We start from the raw sequence: 20,354 nt of genomic DNA, 5'->3' as shown, positions 1-20,354 counted from the left end.
AAGGCAAAAAGATGTTAAACAACTCAGAATGATCTTTAGTTAATATAACCGAGCCATTTTGAAGTAGTCATCGACAAAAAGTAACGAAGTATCGCAACCCCAACTTTGGCATGATAGGTGTAGGACCCCAAACATTGGAATGGAATAACATAAAAGGGCTGACGACTCTTCTATTGACTTGAGAGGCAAAGGGAACACAATGATGCTTTCCTAATTGACAAGACTCACAGTCAAGGTTAGAAACGGAACTCAAAGTAGGAACTAGCTGTTTTAGCTTGTCCAAAGAAGGATGACCAACACAACAATGGATTTGATGTGGTTTGGCAGTGACACTATAGGAAATAAGAGAAGAGAGCGACTTAAAGTAGTGAAGTCCACCAAACTCACATCTTGTGCCAATTGTCTTCCTCGTCTTTAGATCTTGAATAAGAATAGAATCAGGAAAGAAGGTTACAGAGCAGTGACTTTATAATTTTACTAATAGACATGAGATTAAAGGGGGATTTAGGAATGTGAAGAATAGAAGAAAGAGAGATGGAGGGAGCAATATTTACTATTCCTAAGTAGTAGTGGACCCATCAACAAGAGTAATTTGAGGTAGATTTTTAGAATACTAGAGAGTAGGAAAGAAGCTAGTGACACCTGTCATATGGTTAGTAGCAGCAAAGTCGATAACCTAGGGACTATTGGGAGAGATACTGGATGGCATACAGACGATATGGTTACTTTTCTGAGCAAAAGATGCAATGTGATGAGATGCTTGTTGGGATGCCCGATAATGCAGGAACATTGAATACTCCTCTGAGGCAACTATAGTTTGCTGTTCATCAATCAAGTAACTAACGAGGGAGACACACTTTTGGGATTTGGGAAGTCCATCCCAACACACATACAACCTCAATAGTGCAACAGATAAAAAATACACAACGGACGACATGTTTTTCGAATTCACCAACTCAATCCCAACATACACAACCTTTGATAACCGATGCAAACCACAAGCCCACAACGTACAAATCAAAATCACAGCAAACACCACTGATTCAAGCCCAATAAACTCAATAAACATTGACAAACAACTTCAAGAAGCATCAAACAACCATTCCTCAGATGTTGTAAATGAACAACTAAAAAAGGTGAGGTCTTTGGACAAAAACCATCATGAAAAACTTCAATAATATGTTTATAGAGGGATTCGAGCACTGTTGGAAGAATTCAAGCCAGGAAAATGCTTGAAATTGGTTTCACGTGCTCCTGCATGGGAATGACCCTATTAGGCTTTGACTAATGCATGAGGGTGCGTGGGGAAGCTTCCTAGAGATGGGATTTCAGTGGGGGGCAGATCGCCAGGGTCTGTGGGAGACTATAGCGTTGTTTTTGCAAAATCTATAATGGATTTTGTGTTCTTGAATTGGTAGTGTCGCCCAAGAATTTTCTGGCAACTGCTTTACATGGTTTTAAACTGCAGTAGTAGGTATGCCGATCTGCCCCCCACTGAAATCCCATCTCTAGGAAGCTTCCCGACGCACCCTCATGCATCAGTCAAAGCCTAATAGGGTCATCCCCATGCAGGAGCACGTGAAGCCAATTTCAAGCATTTTCATGGCTTAAATTCTTCCAGCAGTGCTCGATTTCCTTTATAAACATATTATTGAAGTTTTTCATGATGGTTTTTGTCCAAAGATCTCACCTTTTTTAGTTGTTCATTTGCAACATCTGAGGAATGGTTGTTTGATGCTTCTTGAAGTTGTTTGTCAATGTTTATTGAATTTATTGGGCTTGAATCAGTGGTATTTGCTGTGTTTTTTATTTGTATGTTGTGGGCTTGTGGTTTGCATCAGTTATCAAAGTTTGTGTATGTTGGGATTGAGTTGGTGAATTCGAAAAACATGTTGCCCGTTGTGTATTTTTTATCTGTTGCACTATCAAGGTTGTATGTGTGTTGGGATGGACTTCCCAAATCCAAAAAGTGTGTCTCCCTCGTTAGTTACTTAATTGATGAACAGCAAACTATAGTTGTCTCAGAGGAGTATTCAATGTTCCTGCAGTATCGGGCATCCCAACAAGCATCTCATCACATTGCATCTTTTGCTCAGAAAAGTAACCATAAGCCCACAACGTACAAATCAAAAACACAGCAAATACCACTGATTCAGGCCCAATAAACATTGACAAACAACTTCAAGAAGCATCAAACAACCATTCCTCAGATGTTGTAAATGAACAACTAAAAAAGGTGAGATCTTTGGACAAAAACCATCATGAAGAACTTCAATAATATGTTTATAAAGGAAATCAAGCACTGTTGGAAGAATTCAGGCCAGGAAAATGCTTGAAATTGGCTTCATGTGCTCCTGCATGGGGATGACCCTATTAGGCTTTGACTGATGCATGAGGGTGCGTGGGGATGCTTCCTAGAGATGGGATTTCAGTGGGGGGCATATTGGCAGGGTCTGTGGGAGACTATAGCGTTGTTTTTGCAAAATCTATAATGGATTTTGTGTTCTTGAATTGACAGTGTCGCCCAGGAATTTTATGGCAACTGCTTTACATGGTTTTAAACTGTGGTAGTAGGTAGTGTAACATGGTAATGGGTGTAACATGAAGCAAGAGTAGCGGATGTTACATAATGGGAAGTGGGTGTAACGGTCGTGAATATTTTCCAAGCATGCACGAACTTTTGCATATTAGTGTATTTGCATGTTTTAAGCTTTTGAAGGGATTTCTTAATAGTAAATGAGGGGTCTTAGAGAAGAGATTGATTGCCCCGAAGCACGTAATTGAACGGGTAAGGGAAATGTGTAATTGAGACATCTTGCCCATGGGGAAGGCAAGGAAATGAAATTGTTCTACCTCTTTAAGAAAGATCAAAGGGATGCCTCGCAAAGACTACTCAGAGCAGGTTTAGTGTTCAAGACGAGACTCTTCATCGAAGTCAATAAATAGGGCAGCTTCTTAGAAAGAGTTTTAGTGTGTTTTGGATCCTTTAGTTCAACTAAGTTGTTTGGTAAAGGTAAGAAATTTACGTTTGTTTTACCATCATTGATATAAAAATTATGTGTGTGTGTGTGTGTATATGTGTTTATACTTTCTCATTATTCTTATTTGTGATAAATTGTTATTGTGAATAAACTTATTTATAAAACAAAATTCTTTATGCACTCCATTAATCTATTAGACACATGAAACACACAAATAATACAAATATACATTAACTAGAAAAGAACAGAAAGTTGAAATTGAAAAAATATAGAACATAAATATAAAATTTCTATATTATCAAAGTAAAATATTTTCCTAGAAAATTAGTTTTTTCAAATTGTTAATTAACGCATCTCTTGTGAGTATTGAAAAAAATAGTAAATTTTGTATCATTATCATCCTTATTATATTATTTTCCCCCTCTCGCCACATAGCATATTGGGAATGATTTATGAAAGGGGGAAACAAAATGAGAAGAAAAAGTCAAAAATAAAATAATTTGTTTGCCGAAATAGTCCTGTAGCGGTTACATAATGGCTATAGCGGCCTTTACGTAATGGTCACAGTCCGTAATGGCCACTATGACCATGATTTTCTTCCCACGATTTTGCAGTGGGTAATGAAAAACCGTTACGTAACAATGTTATGTAACAGTTGCGGCCGTTAAATAAAACCATGCTGCTCTAGCTTCTGGCAGCTGTTAGCTGTTTTTTTAGGGCTATACTATTGCTGGAAATTCTTCTATGATGGTATACATGCAGCGGATTTTGGGTTTTAGGCTCCTATTCTGATGGTGTCTGTGACAATTAGGGTTTAGGTCTCAGAATCATGCTCTAATACCATGTTGAATAATTGGGTAAAATGGAATACCTAATCACAATGATAGATCTCTCCTTTTTATAATAAATGTTAATGTAAATACCAATGATCATAATGCTGTTACCAACTCTCTCTTGTTAACTTAACACACACACTAACAATGCTAAATTACTAAAATAACCATCAACAAATCCAAACCATACACTTGAGTGCATCCCTTAGCAACAAGGTGCCTTCAATCAAGCCACAAAACCATCTGAATTGACCTTCATAGCATACACCCAACGACAACTAACCATAGACTTATTAGGAGGTAGAGGTACTAAATTCGTAGTATCACTATCCTATAGTGCATGCATCTCTTCAATCATTGCACTCCACCACCCAAAATAGGACAATGCTTTAGAAATAGCTTTTAGGAGAGCAACCGAAGACAAAGTACTAACAAAATAGTAATATAAGGGTGACATAAAATCATAACAGACAAAATTGGAGATTGGATGTTGGGTACAACTATGTTTGCCTTTCGAATAGCAATAGGAGGATCAACATCCTAGGAAATAGGATCATCTGACGAGGGAATTAAAGGGGTAGAAATGGACTCTAGAAGAGGCTCTCCTTCTTTAAGTTGTCGTGTGTATGCCTGTAAATTGGGATGAAAGGTCTCAAACTAGATGAAGATGTAGGGGGATTGGGTACATATATTAGGTTAGGATCTAGAAGGCAAAGCAAAGGAAGGGACTCATTAAGGTCAACAGAACTCAAGGAACCGGAGTAGTATGGTGTAAACTCACAATATCCCTTTTGTGTATAGAATACCTATAAAAATACACTTGATAGCGTGAGGATCCAATTTATCTATCCTTGAAGTTAATTGATGGACAAAAGAGACAACCAAATATATGAGCAGGAAGGGAGAAAGGAGCCTTAGGAAAGATAATTGAATATGAGATTTTACCACCAAGGACAGAGGATGACATATTTTATTAATGAGAGATCAAGTAGTGAGCATGATATCACTCCAATTGGGGCATTCATTTGATACAATAGGGTACGAGTGACTTCGTGAATATCTCTGTTTTCTGTTTTCCTACTCCATTTTGTTTGGAGTGTGGGCACAAGATGACTGATGGATCATATCAAAATTAGTCATATAGGTTTCGAATTGTGTACTCCTTAGCATTATCACTACAAAGCATCTTGGTCGACATATTAAACTGAGTCTTTATTTGAGAACAAAAGGCACAAAATATATTCGACAACTCAGATTGATCTTTCATTAAGTATAACCTAGTCATCCTATAGTAGTCGTTGACAAATGTAACAAAACACCGAAAGCCCAATTTTGACGCGACACAACTAGGACCCCAAACATCATAATGGATGAGCATGAAAGGATTATTTGCCCTTTTTTTGACCAAGCTAGTAAAGGGAATACAATGATGTTTTCCCAACTAACAAGACTCAAACTCAAGACTAGACATAGAACTCAAGGTAGGAACTAGCTGTTTCAATTTGTCCAATGACGGATGACCATGGCAACAATGAATTTGAAGCAGTGTAGCAGCAACTGTGCAGGCAATGGGAGAAGAGAGCAACTCAAAACAATAAAGTCCATAAGCCTCACGTCTTGTGCCAATTGTCTTCCTCGTCTTTAGATCCTGAATAACCACAGAATCAAGAAAGAAGGTTTCATAACAGTTTAGTGCCTTTGAAAGCTTGCTAACTGCCATGAGATTGAAAGGGGACTTAGGACTGTACAAAGCAGAAGAAAGAGAGATGGAGGGAGTAGGATTTACTGTTCCTATCCCTTTTTGTAGTTTTGGACCCATCTGCAAGGGTAACTTGAGGTAGATTTTTAGGATACTGGAGGGCAGAAAAGAAGTTGGTTAAAAACCTGTCATATGACAGTAGCAACATTGTCGATAATCCAAATTACCCTTCTGAGCAAAAGATGCAATGTTATGAGATGCTTGTTGGGATGCTTAATACTGTAGGAACCTTGAATACTCTTCCTTCGAGACAGTTAATAGTATGTTGTTCACCTAACAAATGCTTGACAGTGGAAAGACACTTTGGGATTTGAGAACGCCATCCCAACACACACACAATCTCGATACTGCAGAAACTCAAATACACAGCGAACAAAATGATCTTGAGATTCCAAAACTGAACTTCTAGACCAACTGAAACAACTACAAGTGAAACCAAAGAAGCAAACACAAATGAGTCAACCGCTGATTCAACCACGAACGAGTCACCAACTAGACATAACATTGCCACAGCCCTATAAAATAAATGTATAAATGCTGCCACTGCTCCAAGAGACTTAGACACAGCCTCAAGAAACCAACACGCAGCTCTAACAGTGCCAAACAGCGTCTGTACAGTAGCAAATCAGAAATACACGGCGAACAACATCCTCTTGGAATTAATGGACACCATCCCAACACACAATGTTTGAAAACTGGAGCAAACCACAAGCACACAAGAGTCAAGAACACAGCAATACCTCTTTTTTAGAGGCCTCAATGAACTCAATAAACATTGACCAACAGATTTGGGCATTAGCTAACAATCATTCCTGGAATGCCGTAGAGGAGCAACAAAAGAAGGTGATATATTTGGACAAAAAAGATGACAAACAACTTTGTCTTATGGTGTGAGGAAGGATTCATGACATTTGGGAGGAAGTCGGAACAAAATGGCTGCTCAAAAGTATCTCATGCGCTGGCGTGAGGTTGGCACGTTTGGTTTTCAGATGGTGCTTGGCAGCGTGTGGACGCTCCTCTAGCTGTGAATCTAGTGGGCTGGCAGATCTGCAGATTCTGTGGCTTGCTATGTGGTTAGTTTTGCAAAATGTGAGGTATTTCTTGAGGTTTTGAAGAGGACAGCAACATCCAGGAATTTTCTGGAGACCTGCAGTTTTTTCGGCAACTCCTAACCTTCTTCCAGACTATAGTGATGCTAATGATCCTTCTACAGCAACAGGTTATGTGGTATTATGATGTATAGGGCTTGATTTAGTGGCAGTCATGCAATTAGGGTTTAGGTTGGATCTTGCTCTAATACCATGTTGAATAATTCAGTAAAATGGAAGACCTAACCTCAATGATAGGTCTCTCCCTCTATTTTATATGTCAAATACAATTTCAATGACCAGTCTTGCTCTAATACCATGTTGAATAATTCAGTAAAATGGAAGACCTAACCTTAATGATAGGTCTCTCCATCTATTTATATGTCAAATACAATCCCAATGACCATAATACCCTTACACTAACATAACTCTTGACACATACTAATAATGCTAAATGACCAAATAACCATTAATAATATTCAGTTAAAGTAAATGGAATCCATAAATTAGTTAAATATTATTTATTATACGAATACCAATAACTTAAATGTAATTGACCTAATAAAATGCTGTCGCTTGTATATAACTTTAATTTTTGTACAATTTTGAAAGTATAAAAGCTGTCATTCACATCCTTCTTGCAAGAATCTTTAGCTTCAATCAAAAAATAAAATTAATTAAGAGATAAATTTCTATTTGGGTTTCAAGTCTCAGATTTTAAGTTCGAGGAAATTTTATTTTATAGTTAAGATTTCGCCAAATTTCGGAAATTTTGAGATTTCGATAAATTTTGGATGATTCTGGGAAATTTTGATAGAAATTTTGCATGATGGAAATTGACTGCCATTTTTATTTCGAGGGTGGTGGAAAGCGGATATTTCCAAAACTTTTGACAATTTCGTGGAAGTTTAAGACCATGTACACAAAATTGCAAAAATGCTTGCAAATAGTCTCCAATTATGTTTGGCTTTGCTTAATTAGTTTCAACACTCAACTAGACAACTTTTGCAAAGGGTTGGTATATTTGAGACAATTTGCTACTTGGACAAGAATTACGTTCTTCAGCTACGGATACTTGGTCTTGGGTTTTGGATCATTTGGGAGTATGTTCTTGTAAATCTTTTTTTGATATTTTGACTCGTTCTAATTCTTGTTTTCCCTTATATTCATCTATTTGGAAGGCAAAAGCTCCCCCCAAAAATTAAGGGTTTGTTTGGTAACGTTGCTGTTTTCTATTTCTGTTTCTCCATAGTGAAAAAACATATTATAAAAACGTGTTTGTTCTTGTTGTTAGTTTTCTGTTTCTGTTGCTGGTTTTCAACTGTTTAAAAAACTGAAAACTAGATTTTATGGTTTTCAATTGTTTTGGCAACCTATTGTTAGAAACTTTAATATCCAGAAATAGTTTTTTTGGATTAAATTGTTCATTTTATACACATTTAAATTAAAATCGAAATTAAATAATCATATGAACTTATATATAATTAAAAGAAATATATATGAATTTCAAAAAATAATAATAAAACTAATTACTAAATACTTTTACGATTTTTCAATTGTAGCAAGTTAGGAAACCTTTGAACTTGAAGGCCTTATCTTTGGATGTATGCATGTTATTCTATTTGAATTCTGAGACAACACTCATTTATTTTTTACATTGTGACTTGCTTGGAGAATGTGTAATAATTTATTTGGCATGATGGGAGAATTTTGGGTCTGTCTAGTGTCGGTGGAGGAAGTTTTGCCTATTTCTTTTGAGGGAATTGGTAGATGGAGAGGATGACACTATGGAAATGTGATATTTTTGCAGTATTGTGCGGATTATGTTTGGAGTGTAATGCACGTATTTTTTGAGGGAGAAAATTGAAATGGCAGCTGGTTTGGCAGAAGATTCATTAGCTGGCCTCTTCATGGTGGAAGTTAGTTTTTTCAAATATTTGTTATTTATTTATTTATTTTTGCCAGAATTTTGACAGCAGAAGTCTTTTTCATTTTTGTAAATTCTCCTTTTGTCAATGAAATCTCATCTTTTCTTATTAAAAAAAAACTATAACTTTAACCTTGGATCTCCAAGATTCGCCCTTAGGGTGGACTTGAAGAGATCTTTGGACTTATTACACTTGGATGTTTATTACCAAGATTCGTGAAGCTATTTGTTCGCCTCCCCTTTTCTTTTTGTGGGTAAAGGAGTGTACTTTAACCCCTTCCTTTTCTCTTTCAATTAGTGGTTCTGTGGAGGGTTTTTCCAAAGGTGCTAACGGAGTTAGAGGGTCTCACGAGCCAAGCTTGTACAGGGCATTATGCTTGCCTGTGACCACTTGTCTTGTGTGCATAGGATGGGTTACCATCATATAAATAGTTGTATAGGTTTTGTTAATTGAGTGTCAATTCCTTAGTGTAGAATGGGAGTTTGACGACATTTTAATGTTTCCTAGTGCCAGAGCTAAATTAGCATATACATCTCTTTAGGGGAGAGTGAGTGTTCATCAATCTTGTAAAACCCACTAGCATTTTGCGAATGTGTTTAGTGTACTTATGTCCCTCACTAAATCCACGTTGCTTATGGAGGTGGTGTTAATGAATTATGCTGCTTCAATGTTTACTGTGTGCTTGTCATTTGCTTTCATGAATTGCTTACTGCTTCTGCTCACTTTTCATTCAACTGCTGTGAATGTTTTCTTGTGGTAAACCACCATATACTTTGCCTAATTAGTTAAGCAAGAATGCTTTAGCTAGTGCAGCACGACCCTTCACGAAGTGTGAAGTGTTAAGCCCGAGACACAGGGGTATCCAATCTCTGCTGGCTGTTTGTCTTGGTAATGGAAATCTTCACAAGGATTCTAGGAGAGCTGCTACTCCATGAGAGCTTAAATACCACAGCAAATTAATTAAGGTAGGCATCACAAACTTAGACTTTCCGGAGCCCTAATTTTCTCTCATGGAAATGTGAGCTTTGCTAGGAGTATTCAAAATGCTCTTGACCTATTCAATCTTCTTTTGGGGCTGCAACCTAATCCCTCCAAGTCTACTTTTTACTTCTAGCATTAATAAAGATGGGAAGCAGGAAATTATTCATACCCTTGGGGTGACAGAAGGTTCTTCCTATGAGATACCACCTTCCCTTGGTCAGAAAGAAAATTAGCAAACATGACTCCAGTCAAAATTCACAAATGTATGCTTACATGCGTCTTTTTCATTCAAGCTTGTCTTTCTAGTATCCCTCTGTATTTTTGGTCTATTTTTAAACTTCCTGTGGGGGTGGTTAGTAGGATTGCGAGAATCATGAGAAATTTCTGGTCAGGGGTGGGGGGTGTTACGGATCATTTGGTGAGTTGGGACATGGTTTATAAGCCTAAACTGGAGGGCGGCTTGGGTCTTGGTAATTTGGTGTCTAAAAACATGGCTCTCTTGGCCAAATGGTTTTGGTGGTTTCCTTTAGAGGTCTCTTCCTTGTGGCATAAAGTTATAAAAAGTAAATTTGGACTTGCTGGGAATGGGTGGGATGCCAATTCGGGTCTTAGATGTTCTTTGGGAAGTCTGTGGAAAGCCATCTCTCAGATTTATTCCCTCTTTATTCCCCATACTAAATTTATTTTGGGTAGGGGTTGCAATATTTGCTTTTGGAAAGATCTATTGTTGGGGAATGTTGTTTTGTCCACCTCTTTTCCTCTCCTACTTCACTTGAGCTCAGGACAGGAGGGATCAATTTCTTCTTTCATTATGGAGCCGGGTGGTCCTCCACCTTCTTGGGATTTTCACTTTAGGAGATCCTTGAATGATAGGGAAATGGAGCAACTATCCTCGTTAGTTTTGTTGAATAATTGTCGAGTCTCGTTGGAAGTTGATAGCTGTGGTCTTTGGATTCCTGAGGGATTTATTCCTGCAAATCTTTTGTGAGTTCTTGCCTAGCTCTGGCTTTTCTTTTCTTTATAAAACTATCTGGAAGGCCTAAAATCAAAGCTTTTGTCTGCTTGGTTGTGCTTAATAGGATCAACACCAATAACTTGTTACCAGTTAGATTACCGCTAAAGGCTCTCTCTCCAGACGTATGTGCTTTGTTTTAATTGCTCTGAAACTGCTCCACATCTTTTCCTACATTGTGATTTTTCCTGGAGGATTTGGAATGAGCTATTTAATTATTTTTGGCAATGCTGGGTTTGTACGAAGGTAATGGAGGAGTTCTTGGCAATACGTTTTGTTAGTTTTGGCAAGAAAAAGGAGGGTAAGGAGTTATGGAATTGTGGATGGAACAAAACACAGGCATTTTTTATGGGAAGAAGTCATCTCTTTTGCTGGTATGGGATAGGATTCACCATTTACTTCTTGCTGGTGTGTGGGTAATGGGAACTTCAGGGGGATGTATTTGTTTGGATATTCAGTGTGATTGGCTTTCCTTTTTTAATTGATAGGGCCTGCTGATTATTTTGGGTTGTTTCTAGTGTTCTTTTTGTTTTTTCATTTTAAATTTTTTTAGGGTAACCCAGAGTTTTGAAAGGAGATGCCTTATTCTTCTGCTTGTACATTCCTATTCTATCAATGAAATTCTTTTATTATAAAAAAAAAAAAGTATTATAATATCAATTTAGATGGAATACTAATCAAAATAAAAAAGTCAACTTTTCAATACATTAATTTTGGGAAAAAGATAACGATTTAGGGATCTAGTTTCATATAAGGAGTTTAGTCATAAAAATATCATATTAATATGGTGAAAATAGCGAAATATAGGATTCACCTCATATTAGAGCTTGTAACAAAATGAGTCAAAGATTTAAAAAATTTAATCAAAATTTCAGAAAATAATGAAAAAAAATATAATGTAAAGAGTTTTGCCATGAAATATGAACTTATTATGGAAAAAAAGAGTAATTGAGGGTTCCCCTCAAATTAGGGCTCATAATAAAATTACTAAAGGCTATCAATATTTTATGGAATTTTCATAAAATATTGAAAGAAATCTGGGAACTTGCTGGATTCAAGATGGAAGAGTCCGGTAGCTGCAACTGATGCTTGAGATTGGGGAGAGGGCGACTGGTGAGAGACACAGTGTGAGCTACAGAGCTGGTGTCCAGTGGAGCAGTGTGGGAGAGGGGCCGTCCTTCACTCAAATCGCTCAAATGTTCAAGTATTGAACTTCTGCCTCTCTCTCTCTCTCAATTAATTTTAAAATAGCTAATTTGGACTTAGACCCCATGCAGCAGCAAGATGAGTGGTTGCACCAAAAATACCTGTTGCTCTAAGCCTCTTACACATATAACATAACAAGTTTTTTGTAAATTGAGTGGGGGCTAAACATGGATGAGCCCCTGCATTCAGTGCTCTTAGATCTTGGTTTTTCTTCTTCCCATGTCTGTCATTATGACACTTGAGCAGAAGTTACTCGCATTTCTGAAGATGCCTGAGGTTGCAAGGTCAGATTGTCAACAGTCTGTAAACCTCATTCTGAAGGAGGCTTAGAGTTGAAAAGCTTATCTGAGTGGAATGAAATCTCTGCATTCAAACTCCTCTGGCATTTATGTGCTTCTAAATCTCTTTTGCGGGTTAAATGAGTTGATGCTTTGTAAGCTAAAAGACAATAGTATTTGGCTATCAAGCCTACTCCAAACTGCATGTAGACCTGGAAAAAGCTTCCCAAAATCAGACGTTCAGTATTTGACAGCTTTAGAAATTTTATTGGAAATGTGAAATCCATCTTGTTTTTTTTTGTTTTTTGTTTTTGTTTTTTTATGACACCCTTCCAGTCCCCGCTTGGAGAAATATGAGCCTTCTGTTGCGTCTGATCTTGCCCTACCTTTGACAGCAAAGCTGTCTAGCATTATCAAGGAGGGAAACTGGTTTTGGCCAAGAATTCAATCAAGAAGAGTTGCAGAAATCAGTTCAGCCCTTATGATAATCCTGATAAGGCCTGCATCGTTTGGAATCCTTCCACCATGGGCTCGTTTACTATCTGTTCAGCTTATCACTTGATTGGGGAGATAAACCCTGTTGCTTCTTGGGATTTGGTTACCTGGTTTAAAGAAAATATACTGAGACATGCTTTCATTGTTTGGTCCCTAAATTTTCTTGCTGAGATGAACTTCATGACCACTTTTGCGTGGGAATCGCTCCTCTGCTGTTATAAGTAAGCTCACCAGGGCTGCTTGCACATTTGGAAAGCCAGGGATTCAGTTGTTTACTTTTTTTTCAGAATTCTCACTTTGACCCTGATTCAGTCTTGAATTGCATTCTGTTTGGCTTTAGTGATTATTTTCTGGGTTTAAGCAGTTTAGTTTAATAAATTCTGTTAATTTTCTCTCTGGTCTGTCTAGTTTCTATTATTCTTGTTTTGTTGGTGCCAAGGTCTTAAATTTCAATTTTCTTCAGCTCCAAAAGGATGGAAATCAATTTCGATGTAAGTTTTGAGTTCAATCTGAAAAAACAATGGAAATTAGTAGTAAAGTATGAAATTATTTTATGAAAATTTTTAGAAATGGATAATAGACATAATAATGTAAGTTTTAGAACTAATATATTATAAATTAAATGCATATATATTGTGTGTGAGGTGCAATAGTTGTAATATAATATAAGTGATAACTATTGAAGACATTTGTAACATTTAAACATATTCGTTTAATATAAATGAAATACAAATAAAGATTAATAAAATGATTATTAGATATGAATGATTAAATGAAATGTTGTTGTAAGTTTAATTTATCATATAATTTCAAATGCCCCTGTAATATTCTTTTGTTTCAATAAAAAAATAAAATCAATTAAGAGAGAATTTCACTTTGTGTCTAGATCTCACATTTGAATTCCAAGGAAATTTCATCCTATAGTTAAAATTTCGACTAGTTTCATTGAAATATCAGGATTTTGATAAATTTCGGATGATTTGTTGAAATTTCAACGGAAATTATGTGAGATAGAAATCAATTGCCATTTCGATTTCAAGGATGATGGAAAGCAAACATTTCGATTGAAATTTTAACAAATTCGTGGAAATTTAAGACCATGGTGGTGCTCCCCGTATTTTTACCTGCACTTGTACTCCTTGCTCCTTTTTGAGCTAATGTATTCTCTCTTACTGTTTTCTAAGAAAAAAATGGTGGAAGTGGGTAAGAAAACATTAAGATGGGCAGTATGCTCTGGATAGCATTGAGAGTAGATATCCACCAGTATTCATTGCCAAATTCATCATAAATGTTAATAGATTATTCGTCATTTTTTCCTGCTCAGAGCTTTTAATCAGATCTTGACAGATGGAGTTGTTCATCCATTCTCTTGACATACTTGTGGAGAAAGCTTTATACTGTCTAGAGCATGGTTTGGTTGGAACTTGGAGGATGAGATATATTCTTTGTTGGGGGAAGGGTACAGGCGATTCTGTTCCTTTGCTTTTTGCCTTTCCTTCTGAATGGTTCTATTTGGAAGTGCTTCCCCTCCTGTGGCTTTTGGGTGTTTCTTTTGGGCATTTCCTTTTGGTTTGTGGGATTGGTAATGACATTCTATGTCCAGTTGTAGGATTCCTATGCATGATATTCCCCAAATCAAATGCCTACTTAGTGTATTATCAGTGGAGAAACAAGCACACGCATGTATCAGTTAGTTATTATCATAGACCCAGTTTTACATACATCATAAATTGTCGCTGAGTGCTTATTAACACAAATGAAAAACACCACATAAATTTCACCAGAATCTGGAGAGTATCTTTGAACATTAAGCTAACATTTGACTTTGGCAGTCAAGTAATAAAGGATTGATTGATTGATTTAATGTAGCTGGTAGCATGGTATTGAGATTAAAATATGCTTAGCCTTTATCACAGTGAAGCACAGTATTTTGTGTTTATAATAATTTGTTTACAAACAGGAGAACAATTTTGCACTCTGTCATGGATTCATTGAAATGATTGAAATGGCCATCCAAAATTCCAAATGTGGTTTTTACCGTAAGAAACTGTTTCTTGTGATGTGTTAGAATTTATTCTCGAAAAAGGAATGACACTACTGTTTCGTTTGAAGCTCCATGGCTTGGAAAGAGTTGCTCATTCTATGGGTTCCCCAGTTTTGTCCTTTGATACTTTGATGGGCCTCAAACTAAAACAATGTGAGTGATTCATCCCTGAAATTTTATTTTGGATTTCTCATGAGCAATCATTACAGACCTTTTCTTTGGAAAGCGCTTTCTTAACTTGATGGATAAATAGTTCTCATGATTTTGAAGTTGCAATAGTGAATTAAAGAATATTAAATGTGCAGTTTAGTGTGTGTTTGTCATGGCATACCATTCTCTTTTGCATACAGACTTCTTTCCCTGTTGATTAAGGAACAATCTCTCTGTGTTTTTGAGTTGCTTGTATTTTGTTTGCTATTTTTTATTTTTTATTTTTGCGGGTGTTCTTTTCCTTCATATTGTATATTTTTTCTTCTCTAAATATAATCTTTCTTTCAATGTTCTGTACAATTCCTTTTAATTGAGCAGAAAATATGTTACCAACTGATCAATAATCCTTATTTGTTGTTTGGCCCTATAAATTCAAGTGTTTCTTGTCTTGTGTATGCTGATATATCTGCTTTGTTAAGTACAATTGAAATTTGCATTTCAAATGGAGGGTCTGATCAGTTGAACTTGGTAGAGGAAGGCAGTTCAACATTGTTTCGTCATCTGTACAATCTAGTCATATTTTCTGGCTTACCATGCCTTCAAAAATCTTCGAAGAAAGTTATATGGTGAGCTTTTCTCTCTCTCTCTCTCTCTCTCTCTCTCTCTCTCTTTCCCCCCTTCAAAGCAGTCCCTGTTCCATACTTTGGCTTCTGTGGAACGGAACAAGATAGTCAGCTACAATTGATGCTCCAGTTTTAACGTCTCCAGTGACAGTTGATCATTGTGATGTGGGAACAAAGAGTAATTGTCATGAAGAGAAGTCAGATGATAGTGAGTTCCTGTCAGCAGTGAAGTTCCTGTGGACATAAGAAACACTGGTCTGCATAATGAAGACCAAATGCAAAATGAGGATGACATTGGCAGTGTGTTGGGTTCCCAGGGTATCTTGGTTCTGACATGTAGCCAGAATGCTTCAAGGGGCAGAAATAGAATTTGTGAGTAGATTGATTTTTTAATTTTATCGTATCATGTTTTACAAGAATTTTGGTGTTCCCCTGAAAAGTTTTTGCAAGATAATTTACTCTATCAGATTTCTGTAAGCTTTACCCATTAAGGCATTTTAAATTCTTTAACTTGGTGTCTAGCAGCATGTATTTGGAATTTTGGATTTGCAGTTGTGTAGATTTGGAAAATATTTGAAGCAAAGTGGTATTGAGTTTTGTCCAAGTTCAAGGTAGGAAATCCATGTGGCCAAATGTAGTATGACTATCACTCGGTATTTGCTTCTAGATAAACAATCATGTTGAGTTTCTGTGGTTAATTCACAAAATCGTTGAGAGAAATAAAATAATGTCTCATTACAGCAAGGAACTGAAGCTTCTTGTAGTAATTTCCATCAATAGGGGTGTTTTTCTAAATCATGTGAATGACTTGGACAACCCTCATGCATGATGTTGCAGGATATGATTGTTATTTGGAGATTATCTTCTTCTTCGTCTTCTTCTTGTTGCTGTGTAAAATGTAAACCATGCTTCTTGTTGTTGTGACCCAAGAATGGAATTTCAAAATCTACTAAAAGAGTTCTGATATCTTCTGCTGCCGGAGCTATTTGGAAAATTCTTGGAGCTGGGCGTCAAACTTGGTTCTTCATTTACAGCAATTGTGAGCATTCTCTGAACAGGAACTTTCTCTACTTCTTTGGGTATGGATCATTCTTAATAATGTCAATTCTTAGTCAATGGCCTTGTTGTCTATTATGATATATTTAATAAAAGAAATATATATATATATATATATATATATATTTTAAACCAAGGAATAGATTTCCCATTTTCTGAAGCTCAGATGGTGGGACAGGGGATGGACAAATTATGATCCGGCTTGGGGAGTTATTTCCAAGGTGGTGAGATATTTAGGCTTGTAAGTTGTATCCTATCAATTAATTTGAGAAATTTGGAATAAATGCACGTGGGTGCTCTTTAACACACTATATCAATTAGAATTGCAGGATGTGAATGAACATTGCTGGTTGCATTCGAGTCCTGGTTTGCTGGGGCCATATTATTCCTTAGACAGCTAGCGTATGGTTTTATGTGCCCTCTAATTCAGGCTATCTCCATGCAATGTGCAGGTTTGATGGTTGCAATGTTCAGATAATCTGTGGAACTTATTTCTTCTCCCTGCCAACTCTGAAACTGGAATTCAGCAACTCAATTAGAAGAGGGTAACTCAATTAGGAAATTTAAAATGCATCTATTTTCTCTGTTGCTTTTCTTTTTTCAATTCCATTTATTTCCTATAATTGGAATTTATATTTTTTATTTTTTATTTTAAAGGTGCATGAATTAAGGATATTTCTGTTCATGGAGATGGAAACCTCTCTGCCATAGTAATCTCGATTTGCTGGTTAGTCTGAACTGGTGATTCAGAAAATCTCTGATACTGAATATAAGGCACAGAGATCAGGGTTTGAGGTTAGTGTTGTTCTTAGGGTGTCTTGGGTACACAAACTGTCATCTTCTACCAGATGCCAATGTCTTCCTTTTTTTCAATTTTTTTTTCATGTTACAAAATCTAAGTTCCTTATTACACACTAATTTTCAGTTAAAATGGTTGGATAAACATCAATTACACATTTGGTATGTAGGAACGGAATGAAATTAAGGGGAATGAAATTGAATTTATTACTTGATTTCATCATACCCTCTGTCCAATTTTTAATTCTTTTCCTTTTTTGTCTCATTGCACTCCTTGAACAAACATGATGTAAGAATGTTAAGCATGGTTTCAAATAGTGTAGTGGGTAGCTTGGCGCAACAGTAACAAGTGCAGCAGGAAGTGGAGCAGCGGATGTTATGGGAAATGGGTGTAACAGTTGTGAATTTTTACAAGCACACACAATCTCATGTATATTGTTTACTTGCATTTTTAAAATATTAACCTTTCCTAAAAACTGTTAGTGCATATTGGATTCTTTATTTCAACTTACGATTGGTTTTTTGTAAGGGTAATAAATTTTATTGTTGTTTTAAACAACTATGTATATATTTCACTTTTGCTTTGATAATGTGTGATAAACTAATTAATAAAAAAAAATATATATATATACTTAATTAATCTATTTGGCACATAAGATATACAAATAATACAATAAATTAAATAAGTTCTAGTATTTATTTGTTAAAGTAATAAAAATATAAAAAATTTAGACAAAAAAAATTATATTGTATAGCTAAACCTAAGCTTTAAAAAATAATAGGTAATAATAAATTAGTCATTAAGTATATATTAGTAACTTGAACAGAACAAAAACTTGAAAGGAAAGAAGGTTTGAAACATAAAAAAAGGAATAGCAAATTACTAATATTGTCAAAATAATTTTTTTAACAAATTAGTGTTCATATCCAGTTGTTAATTAATGCATGTTGTGAATATTAATAGAAATGTTGTAAATGAAATAAAAAGAGGAATACAAAAAAACAGCTTGGAGCTATAGAAATTCACTAGTCTAACTTTTCAAGAACTAGATGTTACTAATCATCTTGTTATATTATTTTGTTATAAAGTATATCCTTATATAAGCAAATACATTTGCATCCCAAAGGTTAACCACATAATGAACAATTATGTGGGCATACCAAAGGTTGTAACCTATTATCTAGATAGTCATTCACATAAATATATATGTTTTACGACACTTCCCCTTGGATGACTATATATTATGAATATGCCTTGTTAAAACTTTCTCTAAGGAAAATTCTGTGGGACAAAACCTTAACGAAAGAAAAAGAGTACAATATTCATACTTTTCCTAAAAAATACAATCATTTAAGAAATGTCCTTAAGTTGTTGCATTCCAATGTTATGTACATGTTTCTTGAAAATTGAAGTTGGCAATACTTTTGTGAATAGATCTGTCAAGTTGTCACTTGAACGAATTTTGCAAATGTCAACATCTCCTTTCTTCAGAAGTTCATGAGTGTAAAAGAACTTTGGTGAAATATGTTTAGTTCTATCACTTTTTATGTACTCACCTTTGATTCGTACAATACATACTGCATTATCCTCGTACAATATTGTTGGTGTGTCATTCTCCAGTGATAATCCACTTGTCCTTTTAATGTGTTGGATTATAGTTCTTAATCATACACATTCACCACTTGTTTCATGAACTGCCAATATTTCTGAATGGTTTGAAGAGGTAGTGGTGATCGTTTACTTTACAGATCGCCATGAGATTGTAGTATCACCACATGTAAAGATATGTAGCTTGTTTGTGATTGAATTTTATGAGGATCAGAAAGATATCTAGCATCAGGATATCCTGTCAACTCTGACTTTATTCCCTTTGGGTAAAACAAACCCACATCATATGTGCCACAGAGATAACGAAGAACATGTTTTACTCCATTCCAATGTCTCCGAGTTGGTGTAGAACTAAACCTTACCAGCAAATTTACCGCAAAAACTATATCTGGTTTAATGCAATTTGCAAGATATAAGAGTGCTCCTATTGCAATAAGATAGGGTACTTCAGGGTCAAGGATTTCTTCATCATCTTCTCGAGGATGAAAAAGATCGTTTTTCAAATAAGTGAACGAACAACCATCAGGGAGCTTAATGGATAAGATTTATTCATATAAAATTGTTTCAAGATTTTTTTCTATGTAAGATGGTTGATGAATAAGAATTCCACTTGTTAAATGTTCAACTTGAAAACCAAGGCAAAATGTTATCTTCTCAAGATCCTTCACCTCAAATTCTTTCATTAAGTAGTCAATAGTTGTTGAGATCTCTTTTGGAGTTCCTACTATGTTTATATCATCAACGTAAGCTGCGATTATAGCAAATCCATAATTTATCTTCTTAATGAAAACACAAGGACAAATAAATTATTTTCATATCCAATTTTCAACAAATATTCACTTAGACGATTGTATCACATTTGTCCAGATTGCTTCAATCCATACAAGGATTTTTCTAATTTAATAGAATACATTTGCCGTTGTTTTGGATTATATGCTTCAGGTATTTTAAATCCTTCAGAGATTTTCATATATATGTCATTATTTAATGAGTCATACAAGTAAGTTGTTACTATATCCATGAGACATATGTCGAATCCTTCAAAGACCGTTAAACTAATAAAAAATCTAAAAGTAATTACATCCATAATAGGGAAATAGGTCTCATTAAAATTTATACTAGACCTTTGGGAGAAATCTTGTGCTACAAGACACGCCTTGTATCTAACAATTTCATTCATTTCATTTCTTTTACGTACAAAAACCTATTTATACTCAACTAGTTTGACATTCTCAGGTGTTTGGACTATTGGTCCAAATATCTTACATTTGGCTAATGAGTCTAACTCAGTCTGTATTGTTTCTTTCCATTTTGACCAATTATTTCGATATCGACATTCTTCTATAGTTTGAGGCTCAGACTCGTCATTAATAAATTCTAAAGTAATCACATATGCAAACACATAGTCAACAACATTTTCATTTCTTCTCCGCATATTTCCAAATTTTAATGAGATCTCATAATTTTCTAGTACTGAAACCACTTCTGGTGTTGCTTCTGTGCAAATATATGA

General features: G+C 35.5%; 1 protein-coding gene across 3 annotated transcripts in view; it reads left to right on the top strand.

The window, feature by feature from the left end:
• Positions 1-17,448, top strand: part of LOC131165233 (probable arabinosyltransferase ARAD1) — a 60,781-nt gene extending 43,333 nt beyond the window's left edge. The window contains exons 4-7 of one of the 3 annotated variants that reach the window (XR_009139521.1): positions 8,472-8,580; positions 15,264-15,750; positions 16,216-16,417; positions 17,092-17,448. Coding sequence is in view for 1 of the 3 variants with exons in the window: in XM_058122821.1 (XP_057978804.1) it covers positions 14,674-14,758; positions 15,275-15,486 (297 nt within the window). In the remaining 2 variants the exon portion in view is untranslated. Of the gene's footprint in view, positions 1-8,471; positions 8,778-14,673; positions 14,759-15,263; positions 15,893-16,215; positions 16,418-17,091 lie in introns of those variants that run through there. The other 2 variants (XM_058122821.1, XM_058122819.1) reach the window with 2 other exon arrangements.
• The last annotated feature ends 2,906 nt before the right edge of the window (positions 17,449-20,354 follow it).

The sequence above is a fragment of the Malania oleifera genome, chromosome 10 (genome assembly GCF_029873635.1).
Source record: "Malania oleifera isolate guangnan ecotype guangnan chromosome 10, ASM2987363v1, whole genome shotgun sequence".
In the NCBI taxonomy this organism is placed as follows: Eukaryota; Viridiplantae; Streptophyta; class Magnoliopsida; order Santalales; family Ximeniaceae; genus Malania; species Malania oleifera.
Note: the sequence above shows the minus strand (reverse complement) of the source record. Positions and strands in the feature narration are given on the sequence as shown.